At 42.5% G+C, this 17,462-nt stretch overlaps 3 protein-coding genes and 1 long non-coding RNA gene across 6 annotated transcripts; 2 read left to right on the forward strand and 2 right to left on the reverse strand.

Moving 5' to 3' along the window:
- The first annotated feature begins 436 nt into the window (after positions 1–436).
- LOC116196065 lies at positions 437–2,858 on the forward strand. Of its 3 annotated transcripts, none has more exons than XM_031525590.1 (2): positions 437–2,123; positions 2,387–2,858. In XM_031525590.1, the coding sequence occupies exons 1-2, from the start codon at positions 669–671 to the stop codon at positions 2,405–2,407; spliced, it is 1,476 nt and encodes a 491-aa protein (XP_031381450.1). In that variant the 5' UTR covers positions 437–668; the 3' UTR covers positions 2,408–2,858. The 3 variants fall into 3 exon arrangements, with proteins under 3 accessions (XP_031381450.1, XP_031381449.1, XP_031381448.1); XM_031525589.1 differs by having other exon boundaries at positions 438–2,123; positions 2,384–2,858; XM_031525588.1 differs by lacking the exon at positions 2,387–2,858 and having other exon boundaries at positions 438–2,327.
- A 2,628-nt stretch (positions 2,859–5,486) lies between these two features.
- LOC116194105 lies at positions 5,487–6,487 on the forward strand. The gene is made up of 3 exons (XR_004154349.1): positions 5,487–5,646; positions 5,765–5,858; positions 6,206–6,487. It is a non-coding gene; the product is annotated as an uncharacterized LOC116194105 (long non-coding RNA).
- A 155-nt stretch (positions 6,488–6,642) lies between these two features.
- LOC116194103 (myb-binding protein 1A) lies at positions 6,643–12,721 on the reverse strand. The gene is made up of 9 exons (XM_031522824.1): positions 12,488–12,721; positions 11,517–12,112; positions 11,221–11,346; positions 10,918–11,115; positions 10,518–10,745; positions 9,119–10,237; positions 8,736–9,029; positions 8,148–8,595; positions 6,643–7,817 (listed from the first exon to the last, which is right to left on the reverse strand). The coding sequence occupies exons 2-9, from the start codon at positions 12,087–12,089 to the stop codon at positions 6,973–6,975; spliced, it is 3,831 nt and encodes a 1,276-aa protein (XP_031378684.1). The 5' UTR covers positions 12,090–12,112; positions 12,488–12,721; the 3' UTR covers positions 6,643–6,972.
- A 452-nt stretch (positions 12,722–13,173) lies between these two features.
- On the reverse strand, positions 13,174–16,708 carry LOC116194104 (zinc transport protein ZntB). Its single transcript, XM_031522825.1, has 6 exons — positions 16,320–16,708; positions 14,896–15,701; positions 14,488–14,567; positions 14,082–14,346; positions 13,670–13,947; positions 13,174–13,531 (listed from the first exon to the last, which is right to left on the reverse strand). Exons 2-5 carry the CDS (start codon positions 15,650–15,652, stop codon positions 13,679–13,681), a joined length of 1,371 nt encoding a protein of 456 aa, XP_031378685.1. The 5' UTR covers positions 15,653–15,701; positions 16,320–16,708; the 3' UTR covers positions 13,174–13,531; positions 13,670–13,678.
- Positions 16,709–17,462: the final 754 nt, after the last annotated feature.

Below are 17,462 nucleotides of genomic sequence, written 5' to 3' on the forward strand. Positions count from 1 at the left end.
AACCGCATTACCTTCTCCCCACACACTTGTCTCCCCCGCCCCCGGTTACATTAGTCATTCATTGGCAATACGGGTGACTGTTACTCAGTAAGTAGGCTCGGAATTAATCGAATTAATTGTCTACAGAAGTTATCTAGATTCTAATTTCTTATGGTCGGACTGCAAAGATTTATGTTTGATCGTGTATTGCAAATAACCTGTCTTTATATTGTCATTTAATTGAGGTAATGCGCAAGTTGGTTCGGGTGGGTGGGTTGAATATTTTTTTTCTCCTTCCTCTCACGAGTCACAACCCTCGACATCACTCTCCCACCTCGTCACGTGTCAATCCAACCCAATTCCTCATTCCAAACCCGCATGAACGTCGAGTCACTCTATCATAACCCTTTATTCCAATATAAATACTTGTTTTATCAATCCGATATACTTGTTTTCGGCTGAGGAACTTAAAAAGAAATATATATATATATATATATATATATATATTCAGAAAAACAAAAAATACATATAAAAAGATCTTGCCAAAGTCATCAGCCCGAATTACCCCTCTCGACACTCTCCTCTTTCCCTCTCTCTCCGATGGCATAACTATTCAAGAGACTCAAATCCGATTCCGACTAGTCCAAATACTCGAAAACTTATTATTCTTCACATCGTCATCAACGAAGATGGAGAATTACTCGTATTCATCGTACCCCGATTCGGGCAACTCCTCCCCTCGGTCCCGGGAGATCGAGTACGAGAACCCGCCCTGGGACGACCAGCAGCAGCAGAACTACAAGGCCAAGTTCATGTGCAGCTACGGGGGCAAGATCCACCCCCGGCCCCATGACAACCAGCTCTCCTACATCGGCGGCGAGACCAAGATCTTCGCCGTCGAGCGCAACGTCAAGTTCTCCACCATGATCGCCAAGCTGGCCTCCCTGTGCGGCGAACCAGACGTGACCTTCAAGTACCAGCTCCCCGGGGAGGAGCTCGATGCCTTGATCTCCGTCACGAATGATGACGACCTCGACCACATGATGCATGAGTACGAACGGCTCTTCCGGTCACCCGGCAAGCCCGCGAGGATGCGGCTCTTCATCTTCCCTGCTAGCCCGAACACTAGTACGGGCAGTTTCGGGCCAGGCCACCCCATCGGATCGGAACGTGACAGGTTTGTCGAGGCGCTCAACTCGGTCCCTGCCCCGGAGCCCCCGAAGCCCGCGTCTGGCAACGTCGATTATCTCTTTGGGCTGGAGAAGGGGGTGTCACCTCCTCCGCCGCCGCCGCCAGCAGTGGTGCCTGATCCCGTTGGGCCGGCAGCGGTGGCACGTGAGCCTCATGTCGGGCTTGGCCGGGACGATCGGGTTTTCGGGTCAGATCAAGGGGTGAGCCCTGCCGAGATACAGAGGCAGCTGCAGGAACTGCAGAGGATGCAGATCGGTGGGCATGGACAGGAAGCTATGTACAGAAGAAAGAGCGAAGAAGCTGCTGCGATGGGAGGCTTCAGCGGTGGGCCTGAATATTATGTCCAGAAGATGCCTGAGAAATCGAACCCGGTCACGATGCCATCAAGTGTTCCGGTCAGTGCCCCGGCAGGTTACTGGCCAGATAAGCAGATTCCTGGTGGTGCCTTCCCAGGGGCTATGACGGGTCCACCTTCAGGGCATCCCGAACAGCCTGTGTATGTAATTCCTGGCCACAGCGGGTTATACCATGCCCCGCAGATGGGCCGACCCATCACAGGTCAACCCAGTCATGGGTACTATGCAGTCCAGCAAAGGGTGGGGCCTGATACTTACAGGGATCAGCCCATGTTCAGTGTCGCCCCGCCGCAACCAACACAGCAGCCACAGCTTTCCATGGGGGCACCGGCGACCATGCCGCCCCAGCAGCAGCTGCAGAAGGTCGCAGCAGCAGGAAGCACGGAAGGGATCCTGACGGGCCGGCCAGGCAGCGGAGTGGCAGAACATCACGTGACCTATGCCCAAGTGGGATATGACGGAGCGACGGGGCGGCAAGTTTTTTACACGGCTGCAGGCGGGGTGGTGGCAGCACCACCACCACCACAGTACCAAGGCATGGCGGCAGCAACAGCGGACATGAGAACGGCGGGTCAGGTGATGGGTCAGGACGGCAAGGTGATTGCAAAAGTTTCACAAGCTTCGTCAGTGTGATTATTAGTTAATCATTATCAAATCTATGATGGGATCCTAGGACATAGATAATAATTATATATGTTTATGATATAAATAGTGTCTTTTCTACATGTATGGATAGATATATATGATGAGTTCCATTTCAGAAATATATAAGAGAATATTATGCTTTTTTTTTCTTTTTAATTGAAGTTGTAATTTGGTCCTCTTCTAAATCAATATTTTGGGTTGCCTTTGCACAGAAGGTTAGGTTCTGCTCCACCTAGCGAGACTGGTATTTATATACACTTTTTCTATGGAATACTCGGTGGTCAAGTTAAGTCGATGATCAAGTGAAGAGCATGGTTTGGTGTCGGCGAATAAGCTGAGAATGTCTCGTGACTTCACTTGAAAACAATTACTTGGATGCCCCGGAAGTGAACAGCAAGGAAGTGGGAATCCAACATCTGTGTGGGACATTCGTTAACTATTTCCTTTTGATGCCCTATTTTATATTTGCAGGCATTTTAAAAGGAGTCAATGTTAATGCTTGTAGACATAACCTACTAATAGCAATATTGTATGTGTATATATATATATGGTGGGGTGGGGGGGATGGTGGCATTGCGATGATCACTTGATAGTCAAGCAACTCATGTCCCACTCCCACTAATTTCTCTCTCACTATTTCAATTCCTTGACAAAATCACGAGTTGTTGTTCTTTCTTTTTCCTCAAATTGCGACCGTTAATTTGTGTCCAATATGTTTGTAAGGATATGTATCTAGTTGGATGAGGCCACATCCCTCATTTATCGGATAGCATATCCTCCTAATCTAACGATTTTGAGGGATTTCAAGTGCCGTAATCATGAGATGCAATAGAATTTTTTATATTTAATGATGCAACAAGTTCAAGGAATCTTCTTACTTTCACATTAACGATGTAGCATGTTGCAGCGTTCTTTTGCACAGTTCATCGATGGCTAAGGGAAAGAAAAAAGGATCTTAAATGGCATGGTTATTTCTAATGATTGCTTTCCAAAGAAAATTACTAGAACTTGATCAAACTTAGAAGCAAGAAAGTATGATTGAATTGTCGAATCAAAGATGATTTTGATGAATAGAACAAAAGGGCCATTATGGCCCCGCTTGGCTCCAATTACGGAATCGGAATGAGAAGGAAATACGATGAGACATCGGAGTGTGACCGAATTTTTTTGATTCTTTATGCTTTTTATCTTCGTCATGATCAATCAGAACATAGTCGACCCGAATTTCACAATAAAGAACAAACAGATTGGGACAAACCCTGGCAAAATTCATATTATATTCTTTCAAATGTTAGGTTTAGAAAAATAATCCTTGAATTTGGATGAATAATTTAACATTAGAAAGGCCCACCTGAAACAGCCGTAACCCCTTGAGAAAGAACCACATGTTCATCATTTGGGGCGACGTCGTTTTTAGCAGGAACCTATCCATATCTGAAACCTGCACATTAGAAAGAGAAGTCTCATCATATGCCAAAAGAAAGGAAAAAAAAAAGAAAAAGGGTAGTGTTGCTATCAAGCATTTGATATTTATCAAGGGACAGATAATATTTTCTAATCTTTTCGTCGATGTTGCCTGCGGTGGACAGCGCACGGCGGATTTGGTTAGCTAGTTAGTAATTGGACTCGCTCAACCCGAAAGCGAAATTAGCATGAGAAGTCACTGCGCCATACGAGACATGTGAATTGTTATTATCTTTATATCGATTGTGTCTTTTCGGGATGACATGCCGGAGCAGCCGAACCCGACTAGATGCAGATCATGAAGACGACACGGCCTTTCCCGGGTGTATACGGATTCACTTTCATGGATAAAAGAACAAAGGCGATTCTATACTGGAAAACCCAATCTCCAGGATTCGGGATTCCCTTCAACATTGGGAAAAAATGAAAACGAAAGGCACGAAAGGAGATGAAATTCCTAGGGACAAGTGTTCGTGATGTTACAGAAGTTGGACCCACCACTTGACATTTCTCTTTTGAGCATCATAAAGCTCAGCTTCGAGGAAGGTCCGTGTTTCTCAATTTCTTTTTTCTCATTTTGATTTTTTCGGCCACATCACCAGAACTCTCGACCTATTAACTGAAACTAATCTTATTTCAGAAGTCGATTTGTCTTGACCACAAGGTGTTTGAAATAGATTTTAACCCCTGCATCGCAGATAAAATTCATCCGCAAATAATATAATTAGTCAACTATATCACTTATCGTGATTTTGATTTTTTTTTTCTCCGAATGGGTTCCGATGCGTTGAGAATTGATGGTAATTTTTTTAATTGAGACGTCGACGTTAGGGGAGTCACTGTTATCTTGCTGACATGCTATCAGGGAGGCGTGGAGGCAATTTAAGTGGGTAGTTGCCAAGGTTTGACCCCAATACTCCCAATTATTTTGTTTGTTTAAAAGGCAATAGTATCGTCCCCGTAGTTCGGGCGCCAGTCCCATAACATAGATGGGATTCATTTAGGATTTCGAGTTTTGCGCATCTCGTAAATCGAGCCGATTGATTATTGTGAACGCTAGTCGACCGTAGATTAACCAAAGAAGAGAAGACGATATAGCATCGCGGTTCATCATCTTTCACTCGTTTAGAAAGGTTGCGAATTGATCAACTGTTTGCACGATGTCACGATTTGACACGGAGCAAAACCGAAGTTAAAAGTTGACGGTGCTAATTAAGTTCGATACGGATCAATCTATCGAGTGAGACTCCTGGCAGCGGCTATGCAAAACTCATGCAGGGGATGAAATTGGGGTATAAACGTGAGACTTCGGGGAGTGAAAGCTCCAGTTAATCAAGTATACGGGATATGGCCTATGAACACTCGTTCTAGGCCCAGAGAAAAACCCAAAATCGACCAACATCAAGTTCAGGTCCATGATCGGCCCATCAGCATATAACACAAACACAACTGATATATATATATATATATATATATATCTCACTGTATATATCTAGTTTTTTTTATGGATTTAAAAAAAAAAAGATAATAGAGTACATGTGTATATATCCAGTGATAATTGAGAAAATGGGTATACCACAGAGGTTTTAAAGTACTCGTGTCTCTTTAATTATCTTAATTTTTTTATATTAAACTCATGAGTCTCCGTTGTAATTCAAAAAACTCGTAATAATTCAAACAAAGTAGATATATTTGTTGGTAAAATAAATGGAACAGATGGGTTCAGTTGACAAAGTCAAGAAGAGGTTGTCGGTGGGACGAAGTTTGACGTGTTTGATTGCCTTCTGCCCTCATCAGCTCCTCAGCTCATTTTCAAGCCCCCAAGTGTCGAATCACAGCATATAACATTACAATGCATGAAAACGAAATAAAACTGTATAAATAAATAAATATTTATATATATATATATATATAAATTTTTACCTGAATTTTCCGAGAAAAAAACATTCTTGGTAATAGCTGAGAGAAATCATGGCTGAAAAGTAGGGTTAAGCATATCCTGCTCCTCCAGGTTCCCTAATTAATTCCTTCCCCTACTAGTTTGATCTCTTCAACATGCAATTCTTTCGTTGTCATCTACGTATGTGTATGTATATGTATATGTATATCGACTCACTGTGCTTGTGTAGGATATGGAGGATATCATGGGCCGCCGGTGATGGCGCCTCCTCACTACATTGGCTTCCCACCACCAAGAAGGGAACCTGGCTTTCTTGAGACCTGGTTTGCCTACTGATTAATGTTCTCTCCTTAACTTACAATTTAAGAAAAATCTTGTGCCAACGAAAGACAGAAGAAATCAAAGCCTAGTTGGTTGCTCGGAAATTATTTCGTTAAATTATATATATTATATCATCGGGCCTAATCGGACTCTAATTTCGGCTTTTCTCGATATGGATATGAAGGAAAATAGTTCCAAATTCTATTCTCTTATGGTCATTTTATTATTCCAATGGTGCTACTCCTGAAAACTTCAGAACAGTTTTTTTTCTGGGATATCGTGGCGCGTGGTTTCGAGTTCTGTAAGCATTTGACGATGAACTTGTGTGTTTTGGTGTAAAATAATGCAGCCTCGCACTTTTATGTTACTGTTGCCTGCTGGATGCATGTTGCTGGCCCTGCTGCGACTCCATCTTCCTCATGTAGCTCATCCACGGTTCGCCCGATTCATCGCCCGTGTCAGTCAGGAGCTTCGGGCTTCATAGTTTTTTATGCAATGGCTTAGCTGGTTTCTCCCACATAGTGAACCCTACTCGCCTCCTCCTATCTTCGGTAGGTTATAAGCAGATCGTCGTATATGTGTTTGAACTCGGGACATTTGGTAATGTGATCTCATATCCGGTTGCCCCATGCGACTCATTTGTTTCTCAGGACTTACCTCGAGTTGTTTGATTGATACTAGGAAATAGCAACACAACCAGATCCCCCATCACATGCCTATAGGCCTATTGAAAACTTGATCCAAAGGAAACTCTGTTCCCTTGACCGATCAACTGAGGCGAGATGATCAGTTCATAATCCCAACAGTTGCAATAAAAATGTGAGGATTCTCAATACTGCAACACAAGAGAACCTAATCTACAACTGTCACAAAATTTAGTAGCCTGCGCTTTCGGTATAGGACCAACCTCCACTTCTAACAGCCAGTAGTTCGCTAACTAAAACCATACAACAAAAAGGATACAAATCTGCAAAATTTTTCACCTGCCAACAAGAGGAAACCAGAGGTTCTCGAAACAATGGGAGTGTAACTCCAAGTAATAGTCCCGCGGTCTGAAAGCCCGTCTCAACCGGAGTAGAGTTGATGTATTCTCTTTTGGATCAAATCCTTATCCGGCTACGCTTCCGCCTTCTTAAGATTAATAAACAAATTCCCGAGCTGACATTCACAGGCAGCTTGGGCATCGGGACCCAAGTCCTTGAGAAATGACTTGGTTAGGTTGGCGGAGGACAATTCCTGGAACAGCTTCCCACAGAACTTTCGTACGTCAGACCTCCTCGACTTCTTCTTAGGCATATCAGTCACCAGTGCCCCGACAAGGTGACTGAGTTTCTGTATATGGCTCTTCAAAAACTTCTTGGAATCCTGGTTCTGTTCGCGCAAACCAGAAGGGAACATCTGTCTCAAAATCTCGCTTATCAGATCGAGAGATTCCACCCGCCGAAACTCTGACTTCGATGACCCGCACTTCTCAAGGATGTAGCCAAAGAGCTCACGCCCGATCCATGGCCTTCTCCGGAAAATCTCTTTTAAGAATTCAGACTTTATCTGCGATTTCTTCCTATCAAGGTATTCCGTAACAACAGTTCGGAAGATATCGAAAACCTTCTGAAGTTCAGTCTCTGAGTAGTTCCTAGCATCGATAATTTTGAGGATCCAGTAAGTTGAGTTCTGAGCGAGAGACACGATCATCTTGTGCCGCGAGGCTGACTGCTGCTTGGACTGGTTGTTAGTTGACTTTCTCTTGAAGGGTTTTGAGGCCCATCTCAGGTTCTTCTCTAATAAGGATTCCAAAGAGGAGAGTTGGATTGATTGGCCCTTTGGGTAGTCCTTGGCTTTGAATATTTTCTTCTGCAAGATCCCCCAAATTCTTTGACTGAGTTGCTCACTGCCTTCTGCCGTACTTGGGTTAACAAATGCCCGAGCAAGATTTGAGTACACGTTCAAAACTTGAGGTTTACCTGGACACAAGTGATAAACCATAATCAAAATCTGGAAGGAGGAAACGCTTTTGGTGATGGACAAATACGTAATTTTCTGTTTGCTCTAGAAAAAGGTGTGTCGGGTTGCACTAGTTTACCCTTCAGCAAGAAGATTGCACTTTTTAGTCAAGTCGGACTGTAAATTTTCCAGTGAAGTGCAATCAAACCTATTTATATGTTTCTGAAGGATTTAAAAATTTGAAAGCTGGAAATATTTTCCTGGGTAAGCTATTAGTGGCCTACCTAAAGAAAACGTCTAGACTAATATCCCAACTATTCTAGCATTTGGCAACATTACCAAGCAATTACCTGGATTTTCATGGAGATATATCTCCAGCAATGAAAGGACACGAAGTTTGAACAATACAAGCTGTGAATGAGCAGTTTCAATCCCACCCTGGCTTTTCCGCTCCTTGAAAATCTGGGCAAGGTATTTATCCATTCGGAACATTGCATCATCATCCATCCCTTCATCAGAATCTTCTGAACCATCAGAATCTCCTCCCTCACCATTTGGTTCAAAGCCTGTTGCTGCCTCGGAGTCATCGGTTAGCCCATCGCTCTCAGCTGTATCACCTGTTTCAGTTTCATCAGCTTCCTCCTCTTCTTCGATGCCGAGAAGATCTTCGTTGTCGTCATCGTCATCATCTACATCCTCCACATCCTGATGTCTAGCTGGTTTAAGATCTTTCTTTATCACCCGTAACATTCGTTGCAGTCCATCATCAGTGACATCGGAGCAAAAGTTTTTGAAAACCTAAGACAGAACGGAGAATCAGGATATGGAAATTTATTGCATTTGATGGGTCCATGGTAGAGGCAGATTTTATCCAGCACCAATACTTGTGACATTCAATGAATAATAGCACAGGTGAGAGAAATAAGAGTTGTGTGCACCTGCTCAATAGCGGACCTCATAGGAGCAGATGACTGAGGCAGCAAGGACAGCAAAGTGTCTACAAGCACGTCCATTAACTTGGGTGCCCCCTCACCACTCGAATCATCATCCTCTCCAGAAGGAGATTCGAGAAGATCAGGAGGAGAAAACACCTTTTTACAGCATATTAAAAGCTCAGAAGCAGCTTCTACAAACTCTTCAGGCTGAAGAAGAACTTGGAGAAGCAATTGAATCAGCAAGTACCTCACAGAGTGCAGTTTCTGTGCGTAGGATCTGAGTTCACTATTCCTTTCCTGCCAAAGGTAATTGCATTAATAGAAGCTGATATGATAGGTTTTACGAACATTATACATATGGAAAAAGAAAAGTTTTTCCTTGCTACCTCTCTATAAAGTCTGATTTCCATCTCCTGCAAGTCTTTGAATGCTTTTTCATCCTCCTCACTCAGATTCCGAAAGAGTGAGACTGAGGGAATGTTACGTAAGGTCGAAAGAAATCCAATGAAGTAAGCTCCAAGATCATTCCTTTCCACAGTGTTCACGGAGGCATCTTGGCCCTCCCCCTTCTGGGCCGTGGCCAGCAGAGACTGTAGCTGCTCAATGCACATTCTGCAGAGACTGCTCGAAGTGGCTGACTTGGGCCACCTGAACTTCTCCTGCAGCTCAAATGATGTTATTTCATTGCCGAGAGAGAATGTGAAAAGGCCTTGGACAGCAAGGAACTTCAGAACTTCTTTCTGCACCCGAAACTTCGAATCAGACTCAAGGTTCAATTTTTTCAACACACTGGGAATAGACTCCACCACCCAACTCTTCAAGAAGTCAGAGTTTCCAGCTGAAGAATCTTTATCCTCAACAGAAGCTATCTCAGAATTGTCATCAGTCGTTTGACTCTGATCAGACGGTTCCTCAGAAGCAGGACCATCATCGACAAACATGTTTGTTAAACTCTGAATGAATAGCATAGAGCCCGACTCAGTTTGGAAATCTGTGACCAGATTTTTTACAGTTTTTGTCTGTGTAATTATATCAAACTTTCCGTTGCTGTGCTTTTGGAAAGATACTATAACTGCCACTCTTCGAACATCATCATTCGCCACCCAACTTGACAACTCCTTCAAGAAATGCTGGGCAACCTTGTACAACCATGAATTTTTTGTTGAGAGAGCATCCATGAGACACTGGACAACCTTGTAAGACAAAACAATTTGGACAAGAGATGCAGGCAGCCTTGGGAGGAGGAGGAGCACAATATCGAGAGCCAAGTGTTTTCGGTCATGCGATGAAAGAAGAAGTGATCCCTCAATCACCACTTCACAGAAGGATCGCAGGTTTTTGGTGGTTTCCTCTTCAGAAGGACTCGACTTGCGTCCTTTCTTGTGCTTCTTTAAGGAACTTGAAACTGCTGTGGCATCTTCCTCTTGTACAACCACTTCAGGCAAAAGGATGTTCACAATCACGGGCCATACACTATGCACACGAGGTTGGCAAAAAGTGGATTCCTGTAAAAAGAACCACAACCAGAACTTAGGACAAATAATTTATTGTACTGTCCAAAAGTGGGTTGCTTTTCAGGATGAGTAAAATTACTCATTGCAATGTATTGGCACTTCCAAACTTGCTTTTCCTGTAACTTTTTTTATTTTATTTTATTTGGAGGGGATGAATTAATGTCAGCAAGTGCAGTTAAGGAAAGCAAAGATGAAAGAACTGAGGCTTGGCTTGCTTAGCAATGATATTCATAATTAGAATGTAGGAGCAGGGCAAGAACCATTGAATCACCTTAAAACAATTGGCAAGGAAAGATAAATTATCTGAAGAAAAAAATTTGCTTGGGCTGAATGGGTTTGGCAAAAGCTTTCCGAGAGTCGGTTTGCTGCTACCAGTTTTTTCCTGAATCTTCAGCGCTAGAAGCAAAGCATCGGGATTTCCACTTTCAGCAGCTCCCTGAAACAACTCAGCCATTCCAGGAGCACCAAGTACATGAGTTAAGACAGACTCCGAAGGCAGCTGCAAGAACAAAGAAACATCAGTTCAGTAAATGAAGAAATGATGAGGAATAACACATAAATGCATCCAGCAACAAGTGATCAAATCATGTGTACGGCAAAATTTAACTATTAAGAAACCAAAGAACCAAAAGACCAACTTTTGAAGAAGGAAAAAGAAAAGCAGAAGATACCTTTTCAACCAATTCCAGAAGAATGCAGACAGCAGGCTCCTGCAGATACCGCTTCTTTGCTGAAAGAGATATAAGAGTACTTGTATATTCCTTGATGTATGGAGTACTGTTGTCTGCAAGCAACTCTTTCACCAGTCGTCCTGTCCGAGAAAGCGCACCATATACAAACAAACGGCCTAGAAGGCAATCCTTCACTTCCTGCGAAGCAAACAACTTAAGTTAAAAATAAATATCATAATGATAGGCTGAAAGTCGTGGAAAGACGAGAATCAGTTTCCTAGATTATAAAGAACCAATTGGTACCTGGCCCTTCATTGATGAAGATACTTCCAACAAATCAACAGAAAGTTTTAAGATGGCGTCCACTTTGATGCAGGGGATTGTATCGACTAAAAGAGCCAAACCCAATGCAAACCCCTGTCTTGCACACTACAAGAGCAAGTTTATTCTGATTAGTCAATAGGGGATGGCCATGGACCAAGAACTCGAAATGAGGACTCAAGAGTTAACTTGATAATCACAACGTCATAAATCTTTGCCATTCCAAACAGGTAAACTGAAAATCACCAAGATTATAAAAGGCAAGATGCGCCTCAGACCTCTCTAGATGACGAAACACCACGAATAAGTCTCCGGATTGCATATCTTAGAGAAGGGGCACAATCATTCAAGCCATCATCCTTCTCAGCTTCTAATTTTGGCCCACCAGTAACCAACTCCTTCTTCTCCAGCCGATCATATGCCTTCTGAACTTCCTGCAACTCTTTCACCAAAGACTCGACTGAAGCATCCCTCACTGAAGCCTCTGCCGAGGCCAAATCCTTGAAGACACTAATATGAAACTCGGGCAAATCACTGCTTTTTGAAGAAATAACAGGAGCCACAATCTCACTGGGTCCTTTTTCTGCAGTCGTACTTTTAGGCTTCTGTTCTTGATTTTCTAAAGCAGCACGGTGCCTCTCCTTGTCAAGTGCTTTCTTTTTCTTCTTTTTCTCCATGTAAGACACGGAAGTAGAAGCAGAGGGAGCAGCCGTGCCCTCCTCTACCTTCTTAGAAATCTTCTTGTCTTCTTTCATTTTCTTCTTTTTAGGCTCAGCAGCAGCCTCCTCCACAGCCGCATTGTCTTGGACACCCACATCTTGTACTTTGTCGGAACTTCTTCTTTTACCCATTGGAGATATTCCAAGTATGAAACCTGCACCGGAAATAACTATTCATTTACATCAACACAAAGTGTACTTCAAGAAACCTGCAGTTCAATAACTCTTTGCAAGCAGAATCCGACGAAAAACATAGTATCAGACCGCCCAATTGCACACATATAGCATTACTAAATAAGCGCGGATTCTAGAAATAACAAGAGCCCCAAGAATGACAAATTAGCACCTTTCTTCAACGGGGACAGTCAAGATACTACAACAGTTTGCCCAAGTAAAAACTGAAACTTTCTTATCCTGCATTCCATCTCCATCAACGGAACACATGACTGCAAATCAATCAAGCGTTCGCTTGATAGCAGGTCTAAACAAGGCTACAAATTATACAGAACCTGTAAGAAGGAAAAAATCACCTCTTTCAATTCAACTGGGGGTGTGCGAGCGGCTGCGGAAGCGGCCGAAGTTGGTAGGTCAAATGATCAGAGGCCTCTGGCAGTGAGAGAGTGGAGAGACGGAGGGAGGCAGAAGGGGAAGGCAGCGCAAGCAATGAAAGAGGAGCAGAGGAGGGTATCAGCTGCAACCCCAGAAAAACCAAGCATCCACCAAGCCGAACGATGTACGAGGGGCGGCAACAGCGCAACCGAACCAGACTTTGCTGAGGTTTAAGGAGACCCGAGATGGGCCGCATGGGCCTCGGAAAAATGATTTTATGGGCCTTTGATTTTCTCCTTTTTTACGGACGGAGCTCGTGGATCTAGAACGGGGTAGATAATGAAGGAGAAACATAAAGATGATACGGAGAGTTCCACTAGTGAGAACAGATCCCTTCTCATTGCTTTTGCCATCTCTGATAGGGTTGCGGATTGTTATTCAGTACATGGAGTGACTGAGCTCGTGCGCAGGTCATATATTGACTACCAAGAACTTATAACCGACAGACATAGGCGATCTGACGAACGTTTCAGAATTAGCATCATACCAGATGTATTGGCATGTGGCATTTCGACAATTGGATGGATCTTCCATAGCTAACATGATAACTGCTTCAACGTGTCCGGACATTGAAGAAACGGATAAATAACCAAATCGTTCTGCTATGGGAAGAAAGATGAAGATGGAATCATATCGCAGGGGAATTAGAAACTCTACCTTTGGGTCTGTTCGTGGCATTTGCAGTGTACGTATTCGTCTCCCTAAGTATTCGAACTTCTACAATTGTTAAATCTTACGGGAAGTCTGTACATAATATGATCAGTCCAGTTCATGGACCGTAGAATTTTTCGCGACAGCCGTCGAACAAACAGACAAGTTAAAACAATGAATAAAATTGAGGCACGAAGACTCGATCTGTGAATTCCCCATAACAAAAGTTGGGGGAATATGAATGACACATCCTCCCTTCCATGGAAAGGAAAGCCGTAACTATCTACCGGGCAGGGTAGCTGTTCCGAGTTTTCCTGTAAGAAAAGAGCAAAAGAAAATACGGGTTAGAAGGAGGAATTCGGCCCGCTTCATACAAACAAGAGAGCACTAAGAACATGTTTACAGACAAAGCCTTAAACATCATATACGCTGAAGAATGGTCTGGATTATACATTGTTTTATCATATCCTGAGGTAACCTCTTCGATCTTGGACGGCCGCCCCACGAGTTCTCTTGAGAAATGATTTTCTGTTGAGATCTGACCAACTTTTCCAGACCGTCCTTCGCCTCCTCCATGAGGCCAAGCAACTGTATAATGCAGGAAAGATGAAACAGAGCAGCACGAAGAATAGCGTTCCCACACACAACAATAAAACATTGCGGAAGCCATCTTTCAATGCCGGGTTCTTCTGCTCCGTCCAGGGAACTCCACCAACATTCATGCCGAACACTGCAAAGATTATCCCAAGATGCAGTTACAGAAACTAATCATCATCTACCTAGGAAGCTGCAATAGGTATAGATAAATTGGCTGCCAGAGTTTACATAAGCTTTTAAGGAAAAATAACTAAGCACGATCGTTACCTCCAGTGATGATGGACAAGGGAAGGAAAACTATAGAGAGAAACGATAGATAATATAACTTTCGGTTTATCTGCTCAGCTTGCCAACTGTCAAGACCAGCCTGAATCGCAGTCACCCGGTTTGCTATGAATCCCACGTTCTCCTTCAGCCTTCTAAGTCGTCCAATCAACTCCTCAAGCGAGCCAATATCTTCATTCCCAAACCACGTCTTTGAAGAACATTTTTCTTTCACTCGCGGGAAAACTTGTTCGCCATGTGCAATCACCTTATTAACATTTGATATTCCAATAATATATTACATCATAACGCTCACTTGATGGTAATCTGCAACTTAATACGGATTGCAACAAACTTTTCTTTGTTCGGGTATGGATAGTTGAAGACTATTGCGAAGGTGAGAAAGTACCTGCAACAACCGTTGCAAGTCAAGGTGCATCTTTGGAAATCTTCTATCGTCTAGCATCTGCTTCTTCAAAGCAAAACCACCTGCATTTAGGAAACGTTTGCAATTTATCTACAAAGCATATTGTAGAGTTCTCTTTCTCCTTGTACTCCACTTTTATTAGACCATTTTTGACTATTAGGAAAGCTCCTAATCCAGCAAATAAATTCAAGTAATCATAACTGATTCATCAAAGATCTCTATTATGTTTAGTTTTGAAACGATATTCAAGATGCTCTCTACAGGACTGTAATTTGACATACGCATGTTCCTTGTTAATCAAATCTTCAAAAATAGAAAGATACTGAGAAAAAAAAAAATCTGTCGGTTTTCTAGTACCAGAAAATTATCCCAACTGATGCTGCAATTTACCTTTGTCCAACTCAAGCTCCACAGAATCAAGCTCCATCTCAAGCTTTGTAAGGACATCTTGTACGTGGTCCACGTGCGTATCAATAATATGAACTACAAGGTTCGATACTGATTTTGGAACTGGGTTGTCGGCCTCTTCAGAGTGGTTCATTGTCAAAAAGAACTCTAGAACGTGCTCCTTAATCACAGTCCCTCCCCCTTCCCTCCGCTCGCCTCTTGCATATGACGGGTTCTCGAGTCTTGGAACCTCAGACAAAAGTGACTCCCCCACCTTTGAGAAACCTAGTCGTGGAACCCGACCCAGGGATACAGTAATGACCGAACTCTCTGTAACCCTCGCAGCGATTCGGAATGTGAAGCTGCCGGAGGGTGGTCCCGGGGAATTGACCCGAAATATGAGGGCCCCATCCACGTGCCCACAGAAAGGTCCATTACTAACCAATGAGAGGATATCCTGGAGCTTCAAGGGTGGGCAAAGGACATCGATCAGGTACTGAGCAGATTGAGAGAGTTTCTGATTCCCTTTCGGGAGTTCAACATGGTACCAACAGAACTCGTCCCCTTTACCTTCAACGAGATCCCATTCCTTCTCGAAAGATCCCCCTTGCCCGTCGAATCTATAGGCTGTCCGTCTTACAGTACCAGGGAAATGGGTGCGATGCTGCCGGGTCTCCCGGAAAGGAGAGGCAGCAGAGGATTCTCGGTCCAAGTCATCCACTTCTCTATCATGGATTGATTCTATTCGGGCTAGGTCCATGGCTCTTCGAAGCTATCCTTGTAATTAATGCGAGGAACTGATCTAAAATCTACAATACACATTATACAAAAACTGTTAGTTTGAGATGTAACTGCAGAGTGCAACGCTTCAATCTTGAGCACCATTGACATCGGAACCAATCTCCAAAATGGAATTACATCAGTTGCAGAACAAAGAGGCTTTCAGCAAATGTCGAGATTAGGTGCTCCCTCAACGCAACAGGAAATGCAGAGAAACTTCCATATTCAACTAAACATCCAAGCAAATGTGGCAACAAAAAGCAATCAAGACAAAATGATGGGATTTCCTTGTAATGATGTTCAACATTACTGAAGAAAAGAAAAGGCTTTAGGCTAAAGACCACCCTCAGATCAATCAAATTATCTCAGACCCATCAGGAGATCATAGAAAACCACGAAAGTAAACACTTTTAAAGGCATCCACACATCGAAAACTCCATTGAAACTGGAGCATACCACAAAACTTAAATCAAACCCCATCAATCCTAAAGACTCAGGCTGGGATTCGGCGCCTTCACCATTCAAGAATTCCCAAGTAAATGCAGAAGTACCACGACAGGCACCGAACTCCATTGAATACAAAGAAATTCCGCAAAATTTGATCTACCAGAACAAACCAAGATTCTATGGATAGTGCAGCAAGGCACCTCGTTTTGAACAAGTAAGAAGAACCCGCATGAACAATCAATCCAGAAACTCCAGAGGAAGAGCCCGTGCAAGATGACCCCAAGACCAGATGAAGGCAAGAACTTTCCAATGCAAGAAATAAGATAACTGAAAAACGGAGCTTGGAGTTGAAGAGGTAGAGGAGGATGGGCGGCGGAGAACGGTTCAGAGAAAACGAGAATCGGAGATCCAGCGCAGCTGAAAAACTGGACAGGAGAAACAGAACGTGATTGGAAAAATCAGAACTTTCGCCGAAACATCCCAACCGAACCTCTCCCTCTGTCTGATCTGACCATAAATAAAATGTTTGAAAGGTAGGGGATTAAATATTAAAGATTTGGTGGCAAATAAATAAATTTTAAATTACATATTTTCCATTTTTACTTTCCTTGCCAATTCCCATTTGCAGAGTTCAGATTCCAGGCAGCCTTTATAAGGAACCCTTCTGATTGGTCATGTGTGGTCATGTTGTTGTCGACACACATTACTATAATGATTTTCTTCTGAAGTGATGAGCATATAATATGAACACTTCACTCCATATATATATATATATATATATATATATATATATATATATTTTTTAAAAAAAAAAATTTCCCACTCAGATTTTAATTTGTTCTATTGTACTTAAAAAATGTGCTACTCAAGGTAATCCTAATCCATGGATCTAATTGTTCGAGTAGAAGCGGCTAGATATTAATCCTAAGCTAGACCGGTGGGGACAAATCTTGATCTTATCTCATATGCATAAACGTCCTTTTGACTTTCCGTTATATATATATATATATATACACACACACTAGATATACTATATTAATTTACCCATGCAATGCACAGATTTAAAATCTTCAACAATAACTTTTAGATTTTATTTATTTTTGTTAATGTTACATTGTCAAAAATTATACTGGCTTATAATCATGGTCATACAATACGTATATCAATTCAATTAGATAGTTATTTCTAGCAAAATTTCGAGTAATTAATGAGGATATAAATGCATATTAAAATCAAATTAAGTTTTGCATATGATATGATTCAGTATAAGAAATTTTTATATAAGATGGTGAACCTAGAAAATCGAAAATAAAGAACCAAATGAAAATAAAAATTAGAAAAAT

Source organism: Punica granatum, chromosome 2 (assembly GCF_007655135.1).
Source record: "Punica granatum isolate Tunisia-2019 chromosome 2, ASM765513v2, whole genome shotgun sequence".
NCBI lineage: Eukaryota > Viridiplantae > Streptophyta > Magnoliopsida > Myrtales > Lythraceae > Punica > Punica granatum.

Coding starts and splice junctions, on each gene's coding strand:
- LOC116194103 (XM_031522824.1), bottom strand. CDS start 12,089: ATGGGTAAAAGAAGAAGTTCCGACAAAGTACAAGATGTGGGTGTCCAA. Junction 10,746..10,917: donor TTCTGGAATTGGTTGAAAAG/GTATCTTCTGCT, acceptor TTGTTCTTGCAG/CTGCCTTCGGAGTCTGTCTT. Junction 7,818..8,147: donor ATATCTCCATGAAAATCCAG/GTAATTGCTTGG, acceptor ACTTGTGTCCAG/GTAAACCTCAAGTTTTGAAC.
- LOC116196065 (XM_031525588.1), top strand. CDS start 669: ATGGAGAATTACTCGTATTCATCGTACCCCGATTCGGGCAACTCCTCC.
- LOC116194104 (XM_031522825.1), bottom strand. CDS start 15,652: ATGGACCTAGCCCGAATAGAATCAATCCATGATAGAGAAGTGGATGAC. Junction 14,568..14,895: donor GGAGCTTGAGTTGGACAAAG/GTAAATTGCAGC, acceptor TCCTAAATGCAG/GTGGTTTTGCTTTGAAGAAG. Junction 14,347..14,487: donor ACTTGCAACGGTTGTTGCAG/GTACTTTCTCAC, acceptor AATGTTAATAAG/GTGATTGCACATGGCGAACA.